Source organism: Blastomyces gilchristii, assembly GCF_000003855.2.
Source record: "Blastomyces gilchristii SLH14081 genomic scaffold supercont1.1, whole genome shotgun sequence".
Lineage (NCBI taxonomy): Eukaryota > Fungi > Ascomycota > Eurotiomycetes > Onygenales > Ajellomycetaceae > Blastomyces > Blastomyces gilchristii.
This window is the reverse complement of record NW_003101682.1, coordinates 3,160,567-3,179,816: the sequence shown is the minus strand read 5'-3', so window position 1 is coordinate 3,179,816 and position 19,250 is coordinate 3,160,567. Positions and strand designations below refer to the sequence as shown.

The 19,250-nt window shown below is 47.2% G+C and overlaps 9 protein-coding genes across 11 annotated transcripts; 3 read left to right on the top strand and 6 right to left on the bottom strand.

The window, feature by feature from the left end:
* Positions 1-266: 266 nt before the first annotated feature.
* On the bottom strand, positions 267-551 carry BDBG_00479 (uncharacterized protein; the record flags this gene model as incomplete). The annotated part of the gene is made up of 1 exon (XM_031719902.1): positions 267-551. One exon carries the CDS (start codon positions 549-551, stop codon positions 273-275), a length of 279 nt encoding a protein of 92 aa, XP_031575820.1. The 3' UTR covers positions 267-272.
* A 101-nt stretch (positions 552-652) lies between these two features.
* Positions 653-3,805, bottom strand: BDBG_00478 (regulatory factor Sgt1). The gene is made up of 3 exons (XM_002629186.2): positions 3,473-3,805; positions 3,176-3,375; positions 653-3,124 (listed from the first exon to the last, which is right to left on the bottom strand). The coding sequence occupies exons 1-3, from the start codon at positions 3,735-3,737 to the stop codon at positions 1,739-1,741; spliced, it is 1,851 nt and encodes a 616-aa protein (XP_002629232.1). The 5' UTR covers positions 3,738-3,805; the 3' UTR covers positions 653-1,738.
* BDBG_00477 lies at positions 2,519-8,911 on the top strand. 2 transcript variants are annotated; one of them, XM_031719901.1, is made up of 5 exons: positions 2,519-2,544; positions 2,620-2,724; positions 2,776-4,678; positions 4,754-7,602; positions 7,704-8,911. In XM_031719901.1, the coding sequence occupies exons 3-5, from the start codon at positions 3,806-3,808 to the stop codon at positions 7,951-7,953; spliced, it is 3,972 nt and encodes a 1,323-aa protein (XP_031575819.1). In that variant the 5' UTR covers positions 2,519-2,544; positions 2,620-2,724; positions 2,776-3,805; the 3' UTR covers positions 7,954-8,911. The 2 variants fall into 2 exon arrangements, with proteins under 2 accessions (XP_031575819.1, XP_002629231.2); XM_002629185.2 differs by having other exon boundaries at positions 2,789-4,678; positions 7,704-8,788.
* On the bottom strand, positions 7,216-10,772 carry BDBG_00476 (vacuolar protein sorting-associated protein 4). Its single transcript, XM_002629184.2, has 4 exons — positions 10,063-10,772; positions 9,627-9,956; positions 9,102-9,552; positions 7,216-9,009 (listed from the first exon to the last, which is right to left on the bottom strand). The coding sequence occupies exons 1-4, from the start codon at positions 10,359-10,361 to the stop codon at positions 8,788-8,790; spliced, it is 1,302 nt and encodes a 433-aa protein (XP_002629230.1). The 5' UTR covers positions 10,362-10,772; the 3' UTR covers positions 7,216-8,787.
* On the top strand, positions 10,612-12,720 carry BDBG_00475 (prefoldin beta subunit). Its single transcript, XM_031719900.1, has 5 exons — positions 10,612-10,883; positions 10,951-11,021; positions 11,096-11,220; positions 11,332-11,392; positions 11,455-12,720. Exons 1-5 carry the CDS (start codon positions 10,823-10,825, stop codon positions 11,515-11,517), a joined length of 381 nt encoding a protein of 126 aa, XP_031575818.1. The 5' UTR covers positions 10,612-10,822; the 3' UTR covers positions 11,518-12,720.
* On the bottom strand, positions 11,049-15,102 carry BDBG_00474. 2 transcript variants are annotated; one of them, XM_031719898.1, is made up of 6 exons: positions 14,354-15,102; positions 14,024-14,239; positions 13,184-13,924; positions 12,545-13,127; positions 12,194-12,474; positions 11,049-12,119 (listed from the first exon to the last, which is right to left on the bottom strand). In XM_031719898.1, the coding sequence occupies exons 2-5, from the start codon at positions 14,052-14,054 to the stop codon at positions 12,264-12,266; spliced, it is 1,566 nt and encodes a 521-aa protein (XP_031575816.1). In that variant the 5' UTR covers positions 14,055-14,239; positions 14,354-15,102; the 3' UTR covers positions 11,049-12,119; positions 12,194-12,263. The 2 variants fall into 2 exon arrangements, with proteins under 2 accessions (XP_031575816.1, XP_031575817.1); XM_031719899.1 differs by having other exon boundaries at positions 11,049-12,474; positions 14,024-14,251; positions 14,354-14,535.
* Positions 12,725-15,691, top strand: BDBG_00473 (uncharacterized protein). Its single transcript, XM_031719897.1, has one exon. The coding sequence runs from the start codon at positions 14,491-14,493 to the stop codon at positions 15,109-15,111; it is 621 nt and encodes a 206-aa protein (XP_031575815.1). The 5' UTR covers positions 12,725-14,490; the 3' UTR covers positions 15,112-15,691.
* A 124-nt stretch (positions 15,692-15,815) lies between these two features.
* Positions 15,816-17,466, bottom strand: BDBG_00472 (serine hydroxymethyltransferase, cytosolic; the record flags this gene model as incomplete). Its single annotated transcript, XM_002629180.2, has 4 exons — positions 15,816-16,779; positions 16,850-17,214; positions 17,322-17,372; positions 17,431-17,466. The coding sequence occupies 4 exons, from the start codon at positions 17,464-17,466 to the stop codon at positions 15,816-15,818; spliced, it is 1,416 nt and encodes a 471-aa protein (XP_002629226.1).
* Positions 17,467-17,988: 522 nt separating this feature from the next.
* BDBG_00471 (uncharacterized protein) lies at positions 17,989-19,185 on the bottom strand (the record flags this gene model as incomplete). The annotated part of the gene is made up of 2 exons (XM_002629179.1): positions 17,989-18,865; positions 18,929-19,185. 2 exons carry the CDS (start codon positions 19,183-19,185, stop codon positions 17,989-17,991), a joined length of 1,134 nt encoding a protein of 377 aa, XP_002629225.1.
* Positions 19,186-19,250: the final 65 nt, after the last annotated feature.

Genomic DNA, 19,250 nt, shown 5'->3' with positions numbered 1-19,250 from the left:
ACAGATTATGCACTACTCGTGCCATCGCTGCTTCGGGACGAGTAGTGAATCATAGAGTCTTAAAGTGACCTGAACTGCTTCAGTTTCCTCTTAATTGAAATTCTCAGAATATACATAACTAGCTGAAGAGCACAGTTATGCAATACAACGCTGTATACTAAAATGGTTCAACAAAAGACTAAGTGGGGCTCCGACACTAGCCAATAGCTTAATTTAAGCTTAATTTATCTAGTGAGCACAAAGCCCGAGGGAACCACCCTACCAACCGACGATCACGCAGTAAAAAAGCCCATACAACAAGACGAGCTATGGTTGTGCGAATTAAAGGATTTTAGGTTCCCATCACCATCACATTCGAGCTCTTGAATAGTGACCAGGGCGAGATATAAATCTGGCGCTGCTTCGAATGGCCACGCAACCACCGTGCCTGAAAACAGCTCTCGTCTCAGCCTCGTTTCAGCAACCATGCCAAGTTCCAGTGCTACTGTTATGAACCAAGCAACTTCCGTCGTCATTATCCGATGTTCACTTTCCAAAATATCGAATTCCATGATTAACAGACTTGAGACTGGACTTCCTCTGGGTATCCACCGCTAGCAAACGAGAACGGGGCGACAGAGCCTCTCCAAACATCATGGTTACCCTACGTGGACGAATAATTTCAAATTCGATAGAAATAGCGCCATATTTCTAACATGTCTGCCGCACAGCTAGTTTCACTGTGTCTCCTGTTAGCTTCTGGCAGCTTTTATATACATCACGAAGTCCCCTACGGGAAGGGGGTGGCCCGCTTCAAGCTTTTTTATTCCTGTGTCACTTTTACCAAATCCGCAAATCTTGTGATATTGTGCCCGCCGCCTCTTTCCTCTTTTTACATCCATTTAAAGCTGGGAGTACACGATTCCTTTCCTCATCCTTTTGATCTGGCGTCCTGTGGAACCCTCACTTTGTTCAGACCACTTTTCCGTTAACGAGACAAGCCCTGCGTCTGTCGCCGGACGACTTCTGTCCCTCTCCAATCGAACAAACTTCCTCTCCTCATTCAAGTTCCTGCCTAAACCATCGAAGCCATCTCGCCCAAAATGAAGCCCGTAGTCGTTCTCTTTTCTTTCCTGGTTGTCGCCCTTGCTGCTCCTTCCACTGTTGATTGTACGGTAGACCCTGATCAATGATTCAACACCAAAAGGAAGCTTGCTAATTCTACATTACAGCTCGCAGCGACACTGAACCAGCAATGGTGAACGCAGCGGGTGAAGTTGTGCCATTTGATCCTGCTGGAGTTGTTGTGAAGGGATAGATGTCTTGGAAAGCGTTTACTGATTGGGACCGAGGGTTGGCCCAGAGTGGCTGCGTGGAATTTGTTGGAGGGATGGAGGTTTAGTAGTTCAGCCAGGTCCGGGACTCGAGGAAGTTTGGTGAATGCTCATGTGGATGTTATGCCGTGTATCATATCGAGCCGGACGCGACCAAACGACTTGTGTACACCTGGACAATTGCGTCTACGTACAGAATCATGTGAGTTTTAGATGTCCTTTATATAATTGTTTGGCTGGGTTAGATTATCGTATTTTCTGTAAAGGCGCGTGCCACAACTTTCTGTCTGCCAATAGCGGATTAGTAGTTTATCAATTCGAGCAAACGAAGCTGATCTCTCGGTACTAGCTGCTATCCTTGTCTGTTGTGTCCTCGTTCAATGTTATATGTTCATTATATGGGTGATATTGTAGCTTCTAATTCTCTATTTCAATTCACGATCATCTTTGGGTAATTTCATACCCATCATTCCTAACAAATTGCTTCCGGGTCCTGCTGAGCCAGCTTGGCTGCGGAAACTCTCGAGCAAATTTTTAGCAAGATTGAAGTCCACACTCTCAGCATGGTAGTCTTCCTCATCGTCGGTGTTGCCTTCAATTTCCTGGTTTCCGTCCGAGGGCCTTTTGGGACGAGCTCGCGCTTTTCCTTTAATAGCCTGTTTACCCTTTCCTTTTGGATCCAAATCGAGGACGCCAGTTGCTCGTAATTCAGCCTCCATTTGTTTTGATAAATCTTCTATCTCTTTGCTGTCATCCTCATTTTCATCATCGCCTGAGTCCAGTTCTTTAAATCGCTTCGACGTTATGGGGCGGGCACTCCCTTCTGGCTTCGAAGGAAGTCCCATCATTTCCTGCATCATTTTCGAAAACTCATCCTCGTCGAATGATACTTCTTTATCTTCGCCATCGCTACTGAGATCTTCACTATCAACATCGAAATCATCAGAGTCCACTTCGTCAATAAAATCGGCCCCATCCAGACCAGCACGGTCGTCATTCAAAAATTGCTCGAACCGTTCCACTATTCTTTGAAGATTCTCTTGAGCAGCTTGGTCGCCAAATGCACGGGCAGGTTTAGCACTTTTGTCAGTCCCATGTCGGCCTTTCAACTCCTCCTCAAGGTCCTCGAAGCTAATATCCAGCCACTTCTCGTCATCTTCACGTTTCTCCCAGGTCGATTCAATTTCATCATTCGTAGGTAATTTCTCATCTCCAGATTCAATATCTCCTAGTACGAGTTTTATTTCCCTTACTGCTACTTTATCCTGGTTTTGAGGGTCTGACAACAGCATTTCAAACCCACTAGTGACTTTCATCCCCGTTTCAGCGCGAGCATAATCCGCTTTCGCGGTTTGAGGTGGGAGTTTATCCTTCCAGGCTGGAGGCAGTTCAAAATCCTGGCTCTTTAATTGTGCGTACCCAACCCTTGTAAAGCGAACGCTGACGGTGACTAAATCCTCAGGCTTGAATATTAGCTCGCGTGTGTCCTTTGACTTCAAGGGTCGCAAGGATATCGGATCTCGAATATAGAAGGCGTCGACCGCCGGTGATATATAAGCCGGTTTCATGTGTAGGATGTGCGCAAGCTTCCGAGGAATAGTAATTGGGGACGTGTGGAGGTTGTCAGCAATCTGTTTCGGGTAATTTCGAAGTCGATAAAACGCCTCGGCTTCGATCGTTGGGGAATGCATTAATCGTTTAGGTTCTACAAGAATTATTTCCCTCGCCTCTCGAAATGTTAGAGGTTTAAGGGTCGATCCTTTGACTCTATCTGGTTTGATGATGAGTAGTTGTTTCTTGTGAATCCAAACCTGGAAGATGTTAGCATATCGAATCTAGTTCTAGGAGTATTCATCACCTACTCTATGATTTGCAACCTCTGGTTCGAGCCAGGATGGCAGTGTTGCTGCGGCTTCCACTAGCAAAAACTCGCCATCACTATCCGAGACCTTCACCCATAGGTCCTCAAACTGTCGTGTCAACTCCCGCAATATATAAACAATAACCCATTCGTCCTCGATTGAGTCGCCATATACAGTTCGTCCACGAAGTAAATTCAGTCCTATCGCAAGTTCGCGAAAGATATGGTTAGTTTTCCTACGTCTGGGCGCCCTCCAAATACTTTGGTATCCGAGGGCCAACTAAACGAACCTGCTCACCATCTTCTCGAATCATTTCCAACATAAACGCATCACGCTGCCATATATAGTCTTTCAAGTGCGTTTTCGCGAGCTCTGCTGCGGCTCTTTGGACTTCGGCGAGGCGGTTCCGAATTAAATCAGCACCACCTCCTGTGCAGTCGGTATTACCTGGGGAAATCCAATACAGTGAATATTCGATGCAATCATCTGGGATCTGGGGTTTAGGAATAGGGCGAAATGTAGACCTAAACCACTCGATATCCTCATCTGTAGGGGGCGCCATGTTGATATTAATCCAACGTTGCTATCTATTCACTTTCAGGGCAACCTTTGAATATTTTTCCAGTCACAATGACCTCACCAATTCTGCAAACACCCGGGCCGATGTTTTGCCGATTGAAAATACGCAGCGGGAGTGCGCTACGCCCGATTAGGCTAGATGTAAACATCGCAGCATCCAAGAATCCAAACCCATCTTTCCGCATCGTCACCGCGTATTTTATTTCTCACCAAGGTTCTGGGGGGTACGCATTCCCATTCAATGATTTTCCTTATAATGAATATACGACCAGCCCAGCACGATTCAGGTTAACCGTCATCTATAGGGCAAAAATGGCACTGCCTTACATCGATACCCCACGCACCGAAATTGATGGGAACGCGACTTATTTGACCAATGGCTTCCGCAGCGTTGCGCGAAACAATTTGTCGGCTTTAGGCTCCGTTGAAAACTCATTTCAATCGCCTTCCAAAGACCATGATTTAATCAAAGGCTTCGAAACTGGGCGAAGTCGAAAGCGTTCTGAATTCAGCCTAAAAACGCCCAGAGCGGGCTCACGACTAAACCCGACGAGAAATGCTCTCCATGACCGCCGCAATCTTCCAACTATCCCCCCGCCCAAGGGAGAATTTACTCCGATGTTGAATAGCGTTTCCAGGAATAACTTTATCCGACATAATAATTCGACACGTCGACGCTCTGGGCCTGAAACGCCAGCGGCTTTGAGAAATGGATATCACAGTAACCGCAATACCCCGGGGTTGCCAAACATGGATATGACTGGATATGGCGATGACTCCACGAACCTTGACGGTGACCCTACGCCCGTTCCACGGATAGCCAGCAGCAGCGCTCAGAGCACCCCTCTCCCTACCCTGCCAGGGAGGAATGGCAACGTTGTCGGGGATGGACATAATATGATGACATTAAAGGAACAAGAAAATGTACTCTTTCTAGTTTTGATTTGCGCGTAACCAAAGCCTATACAGGTCACTAACAGTTTCTAAATTGAATCGCAGGTTATTAATAAACTCGACAAGGAGAATTTCGGTCTAAAATTAAAGATCCATTTCTTAGAGCAAAATTTTAAGTTGTCGAAACCCGAATTTGCCCAAGCCGCGATACAAGAAAACACCGAACTCAAGGTCACGAAACTCACGATGGAGAGGGATTTACATCAATGCAAAAAGAGTCTTCGGCGCGCGGAGCAGGATTTGGCCGGATGTCAGGTTGAATTACAAGAGCTGCAGGCACAGGCAAATCGGAGACACGTTAATGAAAATGTGCAGAGAGAATTGGACCAAATGCGCGAAGACTTGGAGAGCAAAGAAAACGAACTTCATGAGCTGCAAGAGGAGTTGGAATCTATGAAAGAAAATGAGTCAGAAAGTTTACAGCAACTTCGGGAAGAGATACAAGATCTTCAATATGACCTCAGACAGAAGAACGAACTTGTTGAGAACCAGAAAGAGGAGATTGAAAATCTGAAGGAAAAGCAGCAAGATGAGAAGAGCTCGGTTGCTGAGCTTGAAGCCGAACTTCAACGGGCCAAGGAGCAGTTAGAGGACCTCCAAAAGAGTCTAGAGGAAGCCAGGTCAGAAGCAAGGGAAGCAAAGTCAAAGTGTGAAGAGGCGATTGAAGAGAAGGAACAAGCCGTGAAAGATTTGAAGGAACTTCAAGATGAAATGACTGACAAATCCTTCTACACAAAGGGGCTCAGTCGCCAACTCGAGGAGAAAGCTCACAAGTTGGAGGACGAACTTAACAAACTCCGGAAGGAGCATAATGTACTGGAGGAAAATTTCCAGAGTAAGACTCGGGAGGTAGCCATGCTTGAAGATGAAATTGAAGGGCTTAAAGAGGACCTATCTGCCGAGAAAGCGAGGATGCAAGACGATATTGATTTAGCACAGCATGAGCGGGACATTGCTAGAAGGGAACGGGACGACATTTCGGAACGTCTACACCACGCCGACGACGATATTCGAAATGGAGAGAATGCGAAGGATGTCTTGAAAACTCGACATGATGCCCTTACAAACGAGTCTGCTAGTCTTCAGCGTGATCTGGCCCAGGCAAAGACGAGGATATCGAATCTTGAAGAACAAATCGAGGCGGAAAGGGACCAATACATGAACGACACGGACAAACTCCGATTGCAGCATAGGAATCAGCTAGACCAACTTCACGATGAAATAGAGTCCCTCAAACATGACATCGAAGATCGAGAGGGTCAGCATGCAACAGATCGGGATAGGTGGGATAGTCTGAAACGGAGTTTGGAACTTCAAAAGGAGAAGGTCGAACAACAAGCCGCTGGGTATAAACGGACGATAGACAAACTACAGAACGTCGAAACAACACTATCTAGTCGAGAAGATAAACTCCAAAATATCATCGAAAGCGAGAAGCAACGCCATCTACAAGACGAGGAACTACTGAACCGCCAAATCAAAGAGCTTAATGATGATATTGCGTCCAAACGCCAAGCTGCCGAAAGTCAGAGGCAGGAACTACTGAGTGTTAAAGAAGAATTAAGGGCAGCTAGGCGGGAAGAAAGCAGCCTAAGAGAGAAGTTGCAAGCCTTAGAGGATGATATTGTGGTATTGCAAGCTACTCTTGAGGAAGAGAGAGCCTTTGCCGGAAATCAGCAGAAATCGGGCGCTTCAGATCTGGAGAAACAGTTGCAAGCGGCTAATAAAGAGAGACAAGTTGCTCGGGACAACCTAGCCAACGCGAACATCGAGATTCATAATCTACGCATGGCATCTGCTGAACTAGAAGCTGAGCGTGATGAATTGCAAAGCCAAATCCGTCGAATTCAAGGCCAAGTCGATGATACTTATCGCCTCGATCAGGAAAAGATTGACCTCCGAAAATCTAAGCTGAGACTCGAAAACGAGTTGAGCCGCCTGAGAGACGAAAAGAGAACTTTGTTGGAAACCAAAGACAAATTACAAGCCGATCTTGACAATGAAATCGTACGGGCGGCAGCAGAGGAGAATCGACTGTCTGGAGAGATTGATCAACTGCAAGATAAGATATTCATGTCATCAGAAAGGCGCGACCGTGAACTCGTTGCCGCTAGAAGCAAAGCTGAGCGACTTGAATTACGTACCCGAGAACTCGAGACCCTCCTAAACAACCAGGCATCTCCTCGCGTGGAAGCGTCCCTGTCACCCGACTTTTCAATCCTGCGGCGAAGCTTGGAAGATGCACGACGCCAAGAAAGAGACGCACTTCAGCGTGAATCGACGCTCAAGGCCTCTATCCGCGACCTGAAAACGCGTATCGTAGAATTGGACCGGGAAAATCATGAGCTCAAAGCAAAAGAGCTAACAACTCGCTCTTCCAACGGGTCTCCGACAACACTTGAAGTCCAAGGGGAACTTCGAAGCCTCCGCAGCCAGCTCCTTGACATGCACAAGTCCATGAAAGATCTAAAAAGCCAAAACCACGAATTGCAACATGCCACAGTAAACGAAGAGGAGCGTAAAGACCTGCACGAATTGCTTAAATCCTCGACTCTTGAAGCCGAATCTCTAGCAGTGCGACTTTCCGAGCGTGACGCCCGTGTTAATGAATTGAGAATACACCTACGGAGAGTGCGTGACGAGCGCGCCATTTCCATGAAGAAAGCAGACGCGGCTCATCGCGAGCTAGAGTCATTACAAGACCGATACGACGCTCTACTAGATGAGTTGACGCAGCATTCAGAACGAAAAGGAAGGCATGCCAGGGAAATAAATGGCTTAGGCAAGGAAATTATGTGGTTAAGGGCACGATTGGCCCGGGAGGAGAAGTTCCGCAGGGACCTTGCGTGGAGTAAGGGGCTTATGGAGCTGGGTGAACGGGTTCGGATTGCCTGGTACGTCAGAATGTTCCCAGCTTGGCAGTGTTTTCTTCTTGTCCCCCTCCTTCCTTTCAAACAATGGTCATGACTGACATGCATACTTTTCTTGTAAACAGTAACGAAACCGATCTCAAAATGATCGCTGAAATGGGAGTGAAGCCCCCAAGCCCTCGAAAGAAATTTAACCCTCGGCTAAAACTCAAAGCTGTAGCCTGCACAATCTTGGCTGTCTGCCGGATGCAGATGATGAGTGCCGAATGGAGCAAGTCAAAGAAGCTTGGTGAAGGCCTTCGCAGAGCAAAGGGGGAGGTATTGAAGAAAAGGGAGAGTATGAGAAGGAAAGCCGTACCGGCTGAGAGTATTTGATATACTCTGGTCTAAAGGTTCCCATTCTCGTTTCTTCTACGTCTGTTTCCTTATTTCTATGCGATCTACAAATTTCTTGACTTTTAGAGGATTGAATTGGAGAGTATTTCTCGCCTGATGTTCATCCATTGCTTACCATGTACAGCACTTGATGGTTCTTTTGCCCGGTGTTTCTGGGGTTCTCTACCGTTGCTCTACGGAGCTTTTTCCCTGTGTTCTTTTCCTTTTTATAACCCCGCTTGCATAATGATGATCTTCAACTCTCTCGTTTAGTTGGTTTCTGCTTGATAGGCAAGCCTTATATATATGATGTACATTGGCGTTCTCAATAATTAGTTTCTGGCGTTCTGGGTTTCTTCTTATTTGCATGTAAGACGCAAGGCATCCATAATTATTTATTCTATACCGCTCACTATTTCCGCTTTTGAGTCGCGCCCGGCTGAAATGATAATAGAAATGTGTGGATGATAGAGGGGAGTGGAGATATGACAGATCATCCAAAGTTTTTTAATTACCGGGGAAGTGAGGAATGTACCTGAGCGGAATGAGATGAACAAAAGTGCCAAAAACCAATGTGAGTATCGTCATCCGGACGAGAAAGGGGGTTGAGGTTGGCTAGCCAGAGGCGCTCATCATAAATATTCCATCTGAGGAAAGAGATAGCAAAATAATCAAGCGACAATAAGGGTAGCAGAACTTGATAACAAAGACGAAAATGCGCCTCGCAACCATTCATAATTCATTCATCAGAACTGGACAAGGGCGCCTCATAACATCCAGAGAAGCAACATGTATGACTCTAAATAGAAATGTAAAACGGAAACATGTAATATATCACGATCCATCACTACCAAACTCCTGCGTCCATTCGTTATTTTTCTTCAAATCGTCTTCGCTCACGGTGGGGCGCGAAGACTTCAACGCCTTGATGAAATCTCTGAGCAGAAGTGGTGGCTCGAGAAGTTTATCTGAATCTATGTCTGCCCAGGTCATTTCCGTGGCTCCGTTGTCACCAGGTGAACATGGTGTGAGCTTCTCTTGCCCGTCGACAATTACCTGAAAGATATCTGTTAGTCGTTGATAATATACCCATGTTTATGCGAGCATGGTAGAGGAAAGGGCCAGTGGGAAGGAAAAGGATGAGATACCTTCTTATAGTGGGTTGCAGTTTGAATCTTTCGGATAGGTTGCATGAGCGCGTCTTGGACAACGACGCTGATATCGCTTCCGGAGTATCCTTCGCTCATTTCAGCGAGCTGTCGGTAATCTGCATTCGTCAGATGACACGGGGTGCTTCCAACATTTAACATGAACATCTTCATCCTTGCCCGAAGATCTGGGAGGCTGATGTGGACTCTCCGTTGGAATCGTCGTCTGATAGCAATATCTAATTGCCAGGGGATATTTGTGGCGCCTAGAACTAGGATTCCTTCAGAATCCTTCCCGACACCTTGCATTTGTACGAGCAATTCTGTCTTTATGCGACGGGACGCTTCTGACTCTCCTTCACCACGGGGGCCGCAAAGGGCGTCCACCTCATCGATAAATATAATTGCTGGTCTACTCTCACGGGCCATATTAAACAATTGCTTGACGAGCCTGAAAGTTGAAGTTAGACATAATCCCAAGCCGGGGCACTAAACACATATCACATATAATAATATTTTCCCTACCTTTCACTCTCACCCATCCACTTGGAGACCAAATCACTACTGCTCACACTAAAAAAAGTGCTATTGGCTTCCGTAGCTACTGCCTTGGCGAGGTACGATTTGCCGGTTCCTGGTGGCCCATAAAGTAATATAGCCTTCCACGGTTGTCTCTGGCCGGTGAAAAGATGGGGGAATTTCATGGGCATAATAACCGCCTCTTTGAGAGCCTCTTTCGCCTGATCAAGGCCAGCAACATCATCCCACTTGACGTTTGGTTTATCAGATAATATGGATCCAGCTAAGGCAGCTCGTAACTTTTTCGCTTCGGCGTCTTCGTCGTCGTCGTCTTTCCTAATTCAGGCGGCAAATGTCAGCTACATACCCTCGTGAATTAAGGCTTTGAGGTAGTCTAGATACACAAAACAGCCCAAAAGCCAGGGTCTAGGGGTAAACGTACGCTCCTTTCCCACTACCATGTGCGACCTTCCCATTCGCTCCTACAGCACTGGGCTTTTTCCTATTATCATTCCCTGCCAGGTGGTTCTTCAGTTTTTCAGCCCTTTCCATATATTCCCCAGTCTTTTCTCGAATCATTTCCTTCGATTTTGGGTTCTTCTCCCATTTCAAAGCGAGCATGAACAGCTCCAGGGCGGAATAGTAGGTCTGGTAGGCTTTCTCATATTCGCCGGCATTATCATGTTCGATGGCCTTTTTCACGGTGTCTATAGCCCGTCCAAGGAAATCCGTATTGCTCATGGCGGCAAGGTATACCTATAATTCTAATCGACTGAACCTAATATAGATCTCTGGGTTGAGACCCGATTCGACGTTCCTCCGCTGGGTGTTTGGCGGCGGTTGCGACAAGTAAACCCCCGCTCAAGCAAAACGAAATGCGTGGTATGTAGAATGGTGCTCAGATGCCGCTCAAAATTCAGCACTGGACAAGAACTGGAGATATCCTGTAACTTTGGATGTCAAGTTAAATAAGTGAAAGAACAGGGGCTGTTGTTGCTGGCAGGTGGAAAGTTGTGGATTGGAATGAGATATTTAAATATGGGGTGAGGTGCAGGCGACACTCCGCGCTAGTGCGGTTGCCATCGAGATGTGGTTTCATGACAAACATCCTGTCTTGACACCATCCCCTGCATCTTTTCAAAGACAGCAAGCCTCTGCCCTAACATTAATATTAATATACAACGCCTCTCTATATTGTCGCCATGGCAGATCCACAGAAACAGCTTCAGGCGCTTAGTGATGAGTACCAGAAGCTTGAAACGGGTGCGTACACTAACAAGCCCATTTCTATGAAAGACACCCACTAAGACCCATCATTGCACTATCATAGAGCTCCAAGAGATTGTACAGGCCCGCGAGAAATTGGAAGCGCAGCAGCAGGAGAATAAAAGTGTACAGAAGGTGCGGAAAAGAACTGGTAATTCCTTGGTTGGGACTATCACATTGACATATTCTCGAATTACCCCTCTACACAGGAATTCAAGTCCCTTGAAAGCGACGCGAACATATACAAATTGGTTGGCCCGATTCTTCTTAAGCAAGATAAGCATGATGCCGTGATGGCTGTAGACGGACGTCTGGGTTTTATCGAAAAGGAGATGTGTGTGCACGCCTTAACACCCCTTCCACTCGCAAGGATATTTGCCCTGTCTACAAGGGCATTACATTTCTTCGTTCACCAACATGTATCGCTAACTTGAGAGATGACTAGAACTCGAATCGAAAAGCAAATATGTGATATTCAAGAGAAGAGCGAGAAAAAGAAGATTGAGGTATGCACCACCCTTGGTCAGCGTCTCATTTTATAGCACCTGTCTGATCCTTTCTCTCGCAGATTATTCAACTACAAACGCAATTACAACAGCAACAGCCTCCAGAAGGCACAGCTACTGCCTGATAGTGACAATCAATACGGTCCTATATAAATATAATGACTTGATGACCAGGTCCAGTTCCTTTGCCCAGAGCCATATCTTCCCTCTGTAACACTGGATTATTACGAAACCGTTCCGAGCCTTGGGAGCATTTGCCCCACTATATGTATCCTGGGAATGTTCTAGGTTAAATTCCCTATAAGGGAACCGATTGCGACTGAGGAACTAGATTCATTGGCGACCAAGACAAATGCAATTGACAGATTTAGGAATACGGTCAAGCGCAGGGAGCTGCAAAGACAACAGAGCAGTGCCAATAGCAGAGGTTGACAAAGGGAAAAGAGGGTTAAAACGGCGTATTTGTTTAGCGCACTATTTTTCCTGAATATAGCATGCACCCGCATTTGCTTCAAATTGTTTATCTGCACCGAGAAAAGGACAGCAGCTGTTCAGAGTTATCATCGCTCAATGACACACACATATCCCGCAAGTTGCGGTCACATCAACGTGCTTTACCATGGACTTCCCCAAGACTAGAAAATTTTAACAAAAAAGATATTCGACTATAAATTAAGATATTGCCAAAATATGCACTGGTCATAGCTCTACCACGCGTCTATATCCCCTAAGTACTAATATTTTTAGTCCATTTCATGGATGGAAGGGTTGAAGGAGAGAAAGAAATGAAACAAACCGCACATTCGAAGAAAGGAATACAGACCGTCTATCTCTATGCTGATACTACACTCAACACAAAAAGAGAATCATTCTAAGCCTTGACGAGAAGACTTTGTCCCGTCATTTCCTTGGGCTGTTCAATGCCCATGGCCGCGAGGATGGTTGGCGCAACATCACCCAAAACGCCACCGGACTTCTTCAAGCTCCATCCCTCTGGGGCATTAGCCATGATGAAGGGAACTTTGTTGGTCGTATGTGACGTTTTGGGTGTTCCCTCAGCGTTCTTCATCTCTTCGGCGTTCCTGTACCAGCGTTGTTAGTATTTCAGACTTCAGATATATGTTATGTTACATTTACTTGAACTAAACGTACCCATGGTCAGCAGTAACGAAAAGAATATATCCATTCTGCTTGCAGGCTTCGAAAACCCGTCCAATAGCCTTATCCGTGGCCGTCACGGCCTCAATGGTAGCTTCATACACTCCGGTATGACCCACCATGTCTGGTGGGGCGAAATTGTTCATCAGGAACTCGAATTTCTTCTCCCCAATACGTTCAGCGAGTTTATCCGCAACGGGAGCAGCACTCATTTTCGGGTCGAGGTCATAGGTCGCTACTCTGGGAGACGGGATTAATTCCCGCTCCTCGCCAGGGAAGTGCTTCTCGACGCCGCCGTTGAAGAAGAAGGTGACATGGGCGTATTTCTCTGTCTCGGCGACGTGGCATTGTTTGAGACCTTGTTTGCCCAGCCATTCTGCGAGAACATTGCCCATGTGCTGTGGGGGGAAGGCGATGGGGAATTTGTAGTCTGTCTTGTATTGGGTCATCGTTGTGATAGAGATGTCTTTGGGGTAAGGGAAGTTTGGTTTGGGCGATCGGTCCACGTCCCCTAGGAGCTGCGTTATTTCCCGCACACGGTCAGAGCGGTAGTTGAAGAAGAAGAGCGTGTCGTTGTCTGTATATTCGGGTAAGCAAGTACGAAATACACGGCGGGGGAAAGGCGAAATGTACCTTGGATTCTCCTCTCCTTTCCTCCAATAATAATTGGCTTCAAGAACTCATCATTCTCCCCTTTCTCATATCTCTCTTGGATGGTCTTGACCGGATCCGTCGATTCCTCCCCTCCTTCGCCAGTAACGAGCCCGTGCATAGCGACTTCGACACGGTCCCACCGCTTATCGCGATCCATAGCATAATATCTCCCAACCACAGTCGCCAACTCACCCACACCCAATTCCTTGGTCTTATCAAGCAACTGCTGCATATACCCAGTCGCACTCTTTGGATCCGTATCTCTCCCATCACCAAAGAAATGGATAAAGACCTTGGGAACCTGCATGTCCTTAGCCACCTGTAGTAGTCCGAACAGATGGTTGATGTGCGAATGGACACCGCCGTCAGAGATGAGGCCGAGCAGATGCAATCGCCCATTGCCATCTTTCGCCTTCTGGAACGACTTGACGATGTTCTCGGTTTTGTTCATCTCTCCTTTCCTCAGGGTTAGGTCGATGCGTACGACATCCTGCCAGACAACGCGGCCGGCGCCAATGTTCAGATGGCCCACCTCACTGTTTCCCATGAGGCCTTCGGGGAGGCCCACGGCAAGGGAGGAGGCGTCGAGCTCGGTATAGCCCTGTGCAGTTTTGGAATTGGAGTCGGCGAAGGAGGACATGACGGGAGCGTCAGCAGCGGCGATTGCGTCCCCATCAGGAGGGGAGTCGGGGCCAGCAATACCCCAGCCGTCAATAACGACTGTTAAGGGTCAGCGTTGGCGTTAATCATACACTGTTTCTCTGAGAGAATGATGGTATATAGGGGGTTGTGTGAAGCAATTGAGGAATATTAACATACTCAACACAGTTTTTTGGTCGACCTTGGCCATGGTGACGAGGAATGTCGAGGGTACAGAGATAATTAGTAAATTATTGTCGCCAATTGATTAACATAAGGGCAGCAATTGGTTATGTTTAGCGATTTAACTGGTAATAGTGTATTATCTATGTGCAAAGATGTATGTGTATGGAGGAGAAATAAATGTTGGCGGGGGAGGAGGGGCATTTTGGTAGTCTTAAATATATTCTGCGTAGTCAGCTTGGGTTGTTCTACGTCACCGAAACGGGTTTGCTCCGGAATTAGAATCAAAAAACAAGGAGATATCGATTACAACATTAACTCACTTACTTGCCTTGCGCGCCACCACCACACTTGCTGATGACAACGGCGGCAGCTAGGGCGGCTCAAGGGCTTCTGCATCACAACCATAACAATTAACTAACCTACAACCCGGAACTAGGCGGGAGCACCCAGAGATTATTATAATGGCATCTTCGCGAACACCCACCTCCGCCTCCCTCCCAGGCCAGAAAGCCTCCTCCCTCCAACCGGCCACAGGCACATCCTCACCCGCGACACCCAGCTTCTCCCAGCAATTCCAATCCCAGACCCAGCCCCAACTCCAGCCGGAGCCGCAAGACACCGCACAACCCGCCCCCTTCCCTCCTCCACAAACCTTCGATATCCTCCCCGCGCTCCACGACCTCCTCCTTCGCCTTTCCTCAAGCTCTTCAGACCCGCACCAACACCCCGCAGACCCAACCTCTACAGGCGGCAATGACGGACCATCATCAGCTATCGGCGGACCCGGGCCGGGCCACGGAGCGTCGTCTGCCAATGCAACCGCTGCGCGTCCCAATACCATAGACGCAGCTGCAGTTGCTTTTTTGGACCCAAAGTTGCTGCTGTCGGAAGCTAGCGCGGTGAAAATTCGCATTCAAAAGGCCAAGGCGGCGTTGGCGGCATTGCCGGATATGCAGCGGGATGTGGCGGAGCAGGAGGGTGAGATTAAGGCACTAGAAGAGAAGATTGAGAGGCTGAAGGGGATTATTGTAGAGTTTGGGAGGAGAAGTAGGGTGGTTACGGGACTGACAGGGACGGGATAACATGATGTTTTCTGGAGTGGTTTTATTCTGGTGCCAAAGATTTTGTCGATGTTTTCATTTATTTGAGGAAATGCGATGGAGTAAGGCGCTATTATTTTCTCTTATTTATATACTAGGGGAACTATGGAGTGGTTGGTTTGGCGTTACCTGGTTGTATGTCAAGATTCACGGTTTTAAGGTTAAGGTAATAATAATTCAGGGATAGACTGATTACATATTTCATTGCTTTTTAGCATGAACTAACCGACTACCCTAAAATGTCTGCGGGTGGCAAGTCATTTCGGAACTTAGATGGGATTAAGAAGGAGATGTGAGCATGCATGTGCGTATATCAGCTCGTGGGTGGTTGAATTCGTACCCACGTTAGATAATTTGTAAGCATTCTGACGATGAGATTCAGATATGCCCAATGAAAGAAGATGAGAGAGAATGAGAAAAAAGAAATGCAAGAATAAAATATACATATAGAATCGCCCAGCTGCGCCATGGATCGCTTGTTGAAAATCCATTGAACTCATGCCCATCATGCAAGTAATCTTCGTTGTCCTCATGTTAGGTTGAAAATAAATACTACTTTTGTTTTATCCCCTACCTCTTGTTCCATCACGCTTTTTCCTTTTCGGATCCTAACCCGTCGATTATAAATGGACTCGAGCCTGGCTGGAACTAGAATTTTTCCAAAAAATGAATCGCGAAATCCCTTTTTAGACTGGCAGAGGGAAAGTGCTGGCCCATGCGGCCATCTCTTTGCGCAGATCCAAAATCTCCGGAATGCTTTCACTGGCCACCTTAGCCTTGAAGTCCTTAAGCTTGTTAGCCTCCTTGGGCAAGCCGGTTTGGACGCTCTTGCAGATATCGATAGCCTTGTCGATATAGTTGGCGATGCGCTTGAAGTCCTCCTCGCCCATGCCACGGCTGGTCATGGCTGGGGCACCAATTCGAATGCCGCAGGGTGATAATGCGGATTTATCACCAGGGATGGAGTTCTTGTTGCAGGCAATGTTGATCTGTTCCAGGACGGCCTCGACCCGGGCACCGTCAAGGGCCTTTGGCCTCAGATCCAGAAGGACCATGTGACTATCTGTTCCGTCAGAGACGAGTTTGTAGCCCAGTCTCTTGAATTCTTCCTCGAGGGCTTTAGCATTCTTCAGCACTTGTTGTTGATATTGCTTGAACTCTGGGGTATCGACTTGCTTCAACGCAACAGCCATTGCGGTGATTGTGTGGTTATGGGGCCCACCCTGGTGGCCAGGGAAGACGGAGAAGTTAATGGGACCTTCGAGGTCGTACATGGTTTCCTTTCCAGTCTTGGGGTCGACACTTCTAACACCCTTGCGGAAGAAGATCATGGCTCCTCTGGGGCCACGGAGGGACTTGTGGGTTGTAGTGGTGACCACGTCAGCATACTCGAACGGAGATGGGATGACACCAGCAGCAATGAGGCCGGCAATATGAGCCATGTCGACAATCAGGTAAGCGCCGACGGAGTCAGCGATCTCACGCATCCTCTTGTAATCAATTAAACGGCAGTATGCGGAAGTGCCTGCAACTAGACATTTTGGTCGGTAAAGCTTGGCGTTTTTGGCGAGGGTGTCATAATCGATGATGCCAGTCTCGAGGTCGACCTGATATGGGAAAGTTTCAAAATATGTCGAAATAGCGGAAATCCTATTCACGGTGTGGATTGTTAATGCCACTTATTTTGGAGGAAATTATTGACATCTTATGTTATACATACTTTTTCTGTGGGGTCTGATATCCATGGCTCAGATGTCCTCCGTGAGGAAGATCCAAACCCATCAGTCTGTCGTGTGGTCTCATCAAGGCCTGATAAACTTCCAGGTTGGCAGGGCTTCCACTCAAGGCCTGTACGTTGACACCCCACTTGGCTGGGTCCAGGCTGAACGCCTTGAGAGCCCTCGACTGGCAGGTAAGCTCAATGGAGTCGATGTGTTGGTTTCCGCCATAATATCTGGCGCCGGGGTAACCCTCGGAATATTTATTTGACATGGGCGATCCCAGAGCATCGAACACAGAACGGGAGGTAAAGTTTTCAGAAGCGATCAGAACGACTGACTCTCGTTGGCGTTGAGTCTCCTTTTTCTGTTTGGAGGGGGAATTGGTCAGTAAATGAGGGGCAAAAAGCTAGTCTTGGGAAATGGCAATTGATCATGGCAATAAGCAAAAACAAAACAGAAATCGTTACATACCATAATCTCAGCAATCTCTGGATCGGACTCTGTCAGAGATTTCTCGAGTTGCTGTCCATATGGTGTTAGCCATTTGGTATTCCATCCGAACTTCCAGTGGGATACTTACGTCTCGGTGAGACGGCGATAGAGCGTATGTTGCCATGATGTGGGTATGACACTGGTCCAGAATTACCAATTCCTAGAGATATATGTATTCTCGGAGTCTCTGAAGTGAAACTACGGTGTTTTGACGGATATGTGGGAATTTAGTGTTTGGGGAGGAGGAATCGAGTCACGGCGATGTTGGTTTTGCCGACTTTTTTTTTGCCATTAGTTTTGGCAGCTCTGATCTCGTGATTAGGGTTTGTCATGTGATTCGCTCGGCCCGATAGATTGGCCGGCGCCCCTGCTTAGATTCCCAACCATTAAGGCGCAGTTGTGCTCTGTACGGATTATGGTATTTAATATTGACAATAATAATGGTAACAGTGTGGAATAGAAATAGGGTAGTAGGAGAGCCTACTAGTATGTACCGTTGTCAATGTTAAATCAGGTAAATTTCGTGAAATTTGGAAGGGTAAACACAGGTAGGCGATAGCTGGGAACGCAGGATGCGGTAATGAACGATTCATGAAAATAACTAATTCAACTTGCTGGGATTTGTAAAGGAAAAGGTATAAATTTATCATGACGATAGCCCCAGTTTTTTCCGCCTCGTTTCTTCCTTCCGTGTCTTTCGCTCCTGAGTAGTCTCATCCCTGTGCTTTTTGCTACTCTTCTCCACATGTTGCTCTTCTGACCTGCCCTGGGTAATTCCTGAATTTTTAGATGTCTTAGACTTTAAGGACGGATTCACGTCTCTATTTCTCGAGTGTATTTCTGTGTTACCATCGGCAGAATTCGAATGTATCCGTTTATGTTTTTTGCGTCGTTCCCCCCGTTCATTATCCGATCCTATCTCCATCGATGACTTCCTCCTCTTTTTACCTTCATGGTCCTGAGAAAGTGTTTGAGGCATTCGGAACGAGTGCCCCTCTGACTCGTCCGAACTAGATCCAAATGTTTCCGGCTGGTCCTCCGTCGAGCCAATTGGTTTATATCGCATTTTAAGATGTCTGGGCTGTTCGTGCTTGGGCTTCGTTAGTTCACTGATTCGAACAGATTGTTCAGAGTGTGTAGCGCCGTTTGCCAAGTCAACGATCTGCTCCAAATGAAAGGTTTGCATGACATTAGCGTGGCTTCGGTGATAGGCGTTGCCCTTTTCGTCGGGGAGCAGAAGCGACTTGTACTTTTCTGCCCCAATCTGGTCCTCCCGGAGCTTGTAATTGACTCCTTGATGTGTCAATATCGACCCTCCAGTAGCCACAGCATCAAGTGCAAGTTCTTGTATAGAGTTCATCGGCACGGAGGCCGGGGCTGTGATGTGCCATATCTGCTTCCCTCGTAGATCTGAGAACACTTTTGAAACATCGGACGACCGCGGCGTACTTGTTGACATCAGCTTAAATCCTTCCGGTGCTTTGAACTCCTGCGCAGGTACGGGTTTCGGTACGTCGGAATCCCTAGGAAGTACAATAAGCATTTAGAATGACAGCAGTCTGTTGGATATGGCGAAGATGCCTTACATCCTAGGAGTGCTAGGTTCTCCTTCTGATGAACTGGCACTTTCATTTTCAGTCTCTGGGTCTGAGCTTGAAGAGCTTGGTTCTGGGACAGGTTTTCGCTTCGCTTCTTTCGCGTTGTGCTTTTTTGACCTAGCCTTCTCGGTGGATTTTCGGACGGAGGACTTGGTCTTTTGTGGTGCTGGTTCAGGAGAGGACGGGGACTCCAGGTCACTACTATCACTGTCTGTAATGATCTCTTTGCTCAACGGAGGAGCCATATTTTTGTTCGAGTCGTTGAAGTGATACTATGCGCGCAAGAGTCAATACGAGCAATCGAGAGGGA

Bases quoted from the DNA above. Each gene is read 5' to 3' on its own strand.
- BDBG_00478 (XM_002629186.2), bottom strand. From the start codon at position 3,737: ATGGCGCCCCCTACAGATGAGGATATCGAGTGGTTTAGGTCTACATTT. The intron at 3,376-3,472 runs GTGAGCAGGTTC...AACTTGCGATAG, and splicing joins GGAAATGATTCGAGAAGATG to GACTGAATTTACTTCGTGGA. The intron at 3,125-3,175 runs GTAGGTGATGAA...AACATCTTCCAG, and splicing joins CAGAGGTTGCAAATCATAGA to GTTTGGATTCACAAGAAACA.
- BDBG_00477 (XM_031719901.1), top strand. From the start codon at position 3,806: ATGACCTCACCAATTCTGCAAACACCCGGGCCGATGTTTTGCCGATTG. The intron at 4,679-4,753 runs GTACTCTTTCTA...ATTGAATCGCAG, and splicing joins CATTAAAGGAACAAGAAAAT to GTTATTAATAAACTCGACAA. The intron at 7,603-7,703 runs GTACGTCAGAAT...TCTTGTAAACAG, and splicing joins GAACGGGTTCGGATTGCCTG to TAACGAAACCGATCTCAAAA.
- BDBG_00476 (XM_002629184.2), bottom strand. From the start codon at position 10,361: ATGAGCAATACGGATTTCCTTGGACGGGCTATAGACACCGTGAAAAAG. The intron at 9,553-9,626 runs GTAGGGAAAATA...TTCAACTTTCAG, and splicing joins TGGATGGGTGAGAGTGAAAG to GCTCGTCAAGCAATTGTTTA. The intron at 9,010-9,101 runs GTATCTCATCCT...GATATCTTTCAG, and splicing joins CTGCAACCCACTATAAGAAG to GTAATTGTCGACGGGCAAGA.
- BDBG_00475 (XM_031719900.1), top strand. From the start codon at position 10,823: ATGGCAGATCCACAGAAACAGCTTCAGGCGCTTAGTGATGAGTACCAG. The intron at 11,022-11,095 runs GTGCGGAAAAGA...CCCTCTACACAG, and splicing joins AGAATAAAAGTGTACAGAAG to GAATTCAAGTCCCTTGAAAG. The intron at 11,393-11,454 runs GTATGCACCACC...TTTCTCTCGCAG, and splicing joins GCGAGAAAAAGAAGATTGAG to ATTATTCAACTACAAACGCA.
- BDBG_00474 (XM_031719898.1), bottom strand. From the start codon at position 14,054: ATGGCCAAGGTCGACCAAAAAACTGTGTTGA. The intron at 13,925-14,023 runs GTATGTTAATAT...GACCCTTAACAG, and splicing joins CGACCAAAAAACTGTGTTGA to TCGTTATTGACGGCTGGGGT. The intron at 13,128-13,183 runs GTACATTTCGCC...CCGAATATACAG, and splicing joins AAAGGAGAGGAGAATCCAAG to ACAACGACACGCTCTTCTTC.
- BDBG_00473 (XM_031719897.1), top strand. From the start codon at position 14,491: ATGGCATCTTCGCGAACACCCACCTCCGCCTCCCTCCCAGGCCAGAAA.